General features: G+C 42.4%; 1 protein-coding gene across 1 annotated transcript; it reads right to left on the bottom strand.

Moving 5' to 3' along the window:
* Positions 1-701: 701 nt before the first annotated feature.
* Positions 702-5,298, bottom strand: LOC136435015 (melatonin receptor type 1B-like). Its single transcript, XM_066428184.1, has one exon. It carries the CDS (start codon positions 2,626-2,628, stop codon positions 1,573-1,575), a length of 1,056 nt encoding a protein of 351 aa, XP_066284281.1. The 5' UTR covers positions 2,629-5,298; the 3' UTR covers positions 702-1,572.
* Between the last annotated feature and the right edge of the window lie 129 nt (positions 5,299-5,427).

Below are 5,427 nucleotides of genomic sequence, written 5' to 3'. Positions count from 1 at the left end.
CTTCCATACAATATCGACCTTTGACCCCAGGGGTGGCAGACGCCCCTGATTATAATTATTGTAGTCAACTATTCACTGATCGATTGACCGTATCTGTAGCCGTTTGGATACATGTACAGTAAAGAGCAAAACGCTTCACGTTGCTAATGAAAATCAGGATCGTTATGTCGTTATCAAACCCCACTCGAACATTATGGCGTCGCGAGATTGAATGGATTGAAATTTGAAGTCATTATCTAATTTTGTATTTTAATAGTGTGGTCTTTTCAGCACTGCTCTGTTGTGTTACCCCTTTCCTCTTGTCTACTGCTCATGAAGATATAACGTAATATTAGAGGTGTCGCATGAGGTCAGTCGCTAAAAACGCTGAAAAGGTCACATTGATTACCCAATTGAAGCCCAATCAGCACCATGGACAGAGCGCCTGCAGTCTGTGTTGTTGAAAGCCACAAACCGTTTCCTTCCTCCTCTGGAAAGCTTTAGATGCGAAATTTCAACACCGATTAGCTCAAAAAGCTTTAAGGTAGGATTTGTCAAACTCAAAGGAAGGTTGGCGGCATCGATGCACTTAGTCACGTCTGCAGCCCCCAGCTTTAAACTCAATTTGTTGCGAAGTGGAACAGACTGTCCATACTAAGCTGAATGTGTGGGTATCATTTCAGTACAGCCTACAGGAAAATGATAGGCTTCAGACGCCAGTATTGCACAACTGGTCTTTCTTTATTTCACAAACTCTAAACCACAATGTACATGTCTATCAAACCATGTGGATACATCCACTTAGGACTAGAAAATGGACATGTCAACAAGGAACGTTCAAGAAAAGGTTATTCAACACGCTTATGATATTTACAAAGTGGACCTAATCTTGACAACCATATGGCGACGTGAACTATACGTATCACTTACATGTACTTACTGGCCATTGAAAACAGTACACTTACTTCATACGAATCATTGTGTAAAACGGAGCAGGAAATCATTTAACGTTATACGATGAACGCATCTGGCAACAAGCAAAGGAAGCATTCAGTCACTTGAATAATTTCTAATTCAACTAACACTTATGTCCCCCACAAGAACGAACCATCTGACAGCATTTGATAGTTATGAATAGCCCTATATCAGGCTGAGTTGTACGTTGTTCTTTTTTCACTTAAGTGGTATTAATTTCACCACGCGTACGTCCACATTAAGTCTTTTATAATTACAGTGTTCACAATCACAAAACACTCTGTACAGTATAGTATGACAAGAACATGTAGCTGACGGAGGGCCTAGGTACGTCTACATTTACGTTTTACACATAGATCATCAAGAAGTACATACTTGGAACTACAAGACTATGTAAACATTTATAACGTGAACTTTGCAATGTAACTTGGCGTTGATGACCATGTATAAGTACAGTACTAATACCCCTAAGTAGTAGCCTCCATAGTCGGTTCAGAGCACTGAGAGCAGCGTATTAATGATATCACGGCACAGTTTTTAATTACACGTACTGTGTTCTGACTGCAGTGTTGTGATGGATGCTTTTTTCTCAACTGTTTCCTTCCTGCTCGAAAATCCTTACACGGGTACCGCCTGTATGCGAGTGCTTCGCCTCTTTCTGAAACACAGGATGGCGCGGAAAGCTCTTCTATAGTCCCTGTTCTTCCACGTGTGAATGATGGGGTTCAGAGAACTGTTGCAGGCGTAAATAATCGCGGCAACGACGAACGCGGTGGGCGGGATGTCGTCCATGCCATTGTCCGCTGCGTAAAACATGGAGTACGGGGCCGTGGTGGACAGGAACGTGATGTAAATGATGAACATTTGTTTGGTTTCCTTCACGATTTTGATGGGGACGATTGGGGCGTGTTTTAGCTGTTGGTTCGGTTTGGATCTTTTGGCGCTCTTTCGTACAGTCAGAAAGATCCGAAAGTAGCAGGTGATGCAAACGAAGTTCGAGACGGCCACTGTGGCTCCCGGGAAGGAGAAGAAGTACAGATATGTGCTCGGATTGGAGACCACGAAGTCGCACGTGTTGGTGGCGTGGTTGTATCCGAACTCACCGAACCCGAAAAATGCAGCTGGAGTGACCATCAGAAACGATACTGTCCACGCCATCGCTATCATTATAGTTGTCTTAACAGGGGAGAAGAACATCTTGTAGACTGAAGACTTCTTGGTGACCAGAATGTAACGATTTAAGGCGATGAGGGCCGATGAGATGAGTGAGTGACATCCGCTGAGGACCGTGATAACCCCGAGACCCGTGCAGAGTTCGGGCTGAAACACCCAGCCGCCAGTGCTTTGCTCGTGAGCCGAGAGCGAGTCGTAAAGTGCCGCGAAGATGAGATCGCTGACCGCCATGCTGGTGATGAACGCGTTCAGAGAACACCGCAGCTTCTTGGTCAACACGAAAGACAAGATGAGCAACAGGTTGCCGAGCGTCCCAACTATAGAGATCACGAGGAAGAAGAAAGATGCCACGGGGTTGGGAGCGAATTCTAACCCCCTGATCATAGAGGGGGTCGTGGTGAGGGGCTGCGTGAGGTTCGCCAGGTAAACAGTCTCGTTTGAAAATAAAAAGTCCACCGTGACTGCAGGTGTGGATGATGCAACAGTCTTGTTTCCTGCCATGTTTTGCTCTTCGGCTGTCAACGGCTTGTTGAAGACGCCTGACCGGAATACGACAACACGCTTGTTCACCTCACTGACCTGATAGCATGGATTATAAGAAACACGTGAGAAGATTTATCAGATTCATCATGGTATGTTATTCTGATTAAAAAGGTGAAAATCCCCCAAAGGATCAAGACAAGGATGCACGGACATGTTAAGTTACGTTCCAAAAAATAAACAACAGAGTGTGTGTGTATGTGCATATTCAAAATTGAATTTTTCTGCGGGACCTGGTGAAAATGCTAGTAACAATGCACCTAATGTAGAGAGTAGTTAATTATTTCCAAATGTTCAGGATTTGTTTTTATTGCTAATCTTAGCCACATGTTCAGTCTAAAATGGAGTTTTGTTTCCTGACAAATATTGATATTCGTCTACAGAGCACAATCTATAGCAGTTAATCAAGTTAGATATTCACCAACTGCCATTGTTTTTGATTTCCAAACATTACACAGTACATTGATTTTATCTATCAGAAAATCCAGCCACAACAAGTGTGCTCCCCAAACTACTTTGATAATTCCCGTGACTAATAAGCTGCGTAGTTAGATGATATCGCTCTAGTGATAAATAGGATCATTGGTGTACTCTACGATTATCGCACTGATTAACACTACTTACGCAGATACTTAGATGTCATCACGATACGACCAAGGGATTGTTGTAATCTTTGTTTCTTTTTTTTATTCTTTAAATGTACGCTTTATCAGAGAACGTTAATTCATGAATTTCATGACTTTCCGTGAAAACAACTGAAAAATCGCTATCCGTCTATGTTGTGACGGCATTGCCATGGTAAACATGCAAATTTTTAACAGTGGTTGTGTTTTTCTCGGGATCATAGCAAGTGCGAAACCATGATTGTCTGGCAGTAAATCTTCTAAAACGTGTGAAATACCGGCGACGGCAATAGAACGAAAGTAATAATGGTGGTGCATGGTGGTGCGTCAATTAAAGTGTCGTGTGGAAAATCAAGGTTTGGAAAACATGATCTCAATGAAAGCAGACTCTGGCAATGTCCAATCTTCACAAGTGAGAACGAATTGAACCTAACACTTTTTCAAGATCTTGATATTTCGTATCATTAAAAGATAGTTTCAAGAACTATACTGTATATAAGAAACTATGTATACGACACGACATAAGAAAAATACCGATTATACTACAAAATGCGGAGGCGTTAACATGCGCTTGTCACTGGCTAAACAAGAAAGACTTACTCTATAAAGCCATATCGCATCTTTATGTTTAACTGTTCTTGCGAGGAAACACATACCATCTTCTATCCACTTACAAGGGTTACACTGCCAATAGTCCATAGTCTATATGCATAACAGTACTAAACCTGTAGCTTAATATCCCCCAAGGCTTACCTGGGCGTCTCACCTCTACCTTAAGTAGATTGTCTGGAGCAGCATATTGCGCACCCTTTCCGCTAGACGGCCATAGATTTGTGTGACCTTGGTTTTATGATTTGGGTATGATGACGATGTAAAAGTGTGATTTAAAAGACAGCAAAACACACAAAACAAAAAAATCGCTCTTAGTCTACGAAATTCGTTGAGCGGTCTGTCAAATATGTGTTGCTCGTCGGCATCAGCCTCTAGTCGAAACAGGGTGTCAAATGGAAAACAATGCACTTACCTTGCACCAATCTGTGCCGAAACGCAGGTAGACGTTCAACCAACGAGGCTATTGGCACGGACGAAGCTTCGACAAACACATTGCTCACAGGTCTCCTTAAGTCTGAGCTAGCACATCAGAGGGTCGACTCTTTATAAGCACCGGTGTGTTTAATATGCAATTCACCGCGCACTCGCAGTTACTTGGGACTGCGCATGCATGCACTCAGGTCGACTCTATGTTAATTGAAACGAAGCAGATCTAGTGGCATCTGTTCGGTTGTGCTCTTCAACGACTTATATTTCTATCGACGGTAAGAGTCTAAGACAAATGTCGGGGTTTGTTTGTTGGCGTCGTCCCATATGTCACATATCCACGTTAGCTTAATGCGATTTTAAGTGTCGGATTTAAGTCCTCGAATAATGAAATGGAACTTGATACAAATCTGGTTGAAATTTAAGAGTACGTGCCTGAAACATAGAGACTACTGGTAAGATGTTGTTGATTTCATATTCCGTCAAATAGTGATTTTTCAGGCATGTAAGATTTGTTTTGTGAATAGGTGGCAATCTGTGTAATTAGATTTGTTTGTTAACCAATTTTAAATTAAGAATGGGTAAGGGCCGGTATAAAGTTGCTTTAAACGGTATGTTATCAATGCCACTGGTAAACTAAAATCATCCATGCAGATTTTGTAATGCACTCATAGCTATTTCTTTATTGCTTAAGACTTGGATAAGAAAATGTGGAGTTTTGAGGCATCAGATTTTGTGACTTCAAAGACAGTTCCACGATCAAATTGCCATATACAGGCGCAAAAATGTGAGCTGCTTTTTGGGACAAACACACAGAAAACAATCAAGAAGCCAATCTTGCAAGCGTGCATTTGATACGAAAACGTCAGCATCTAATATTGGTAATGTTTAGGTCCCGCTTGGAAAATGGGGCCCTGTCGGGTAGTTCACGGGCCGGCTGTTTTCGGCACGTTCGGGCTGACCCCTATGTGGTCCCTGCGACTTCAGGGCTATTTTTTGTACGTCCGGGACCCGCAGTGACTTTAACTCGAATTTGAATTCAACCCGGGACCCTGTAACAAAAAGACGCCGTGAGGTAATCATGGGAAAACCAAAAGGT

The sequence above is a fragment of the Branchiostoma lanceolatum genome, chromosome 5 (assembly GCF_035083965.1).
Source record: "Branchiostoma lanceolatum isolate klBraLanc5 chromosome 5, klBraLanc5.hap2, whole genome shotgun sequence".
Taxonomy (NCBI): domain Eukaryota; kingdom Metazoa; phylum Chordata; class Leptocardii; order Amphioxiformes; family Branchiostomatidae; genus Branchiostoma; species Branchiostoma lanceolatum.
The sequence above is the reverse complement of the archived record's forward strand: the minus strand, read 5'-3'. Positions and strand labels throughout refer to the sequence as shown.

Bases quoted from the DNA above. Each gene is read 5' to 3' on its own strand.
- LOC136435015 (XM_066428184.1), bottom strand. From the start codon at position 2,628: ATGGCAGGAAACAAGACTGTTGCATCATCCACACCTGCAGTCACGGTG.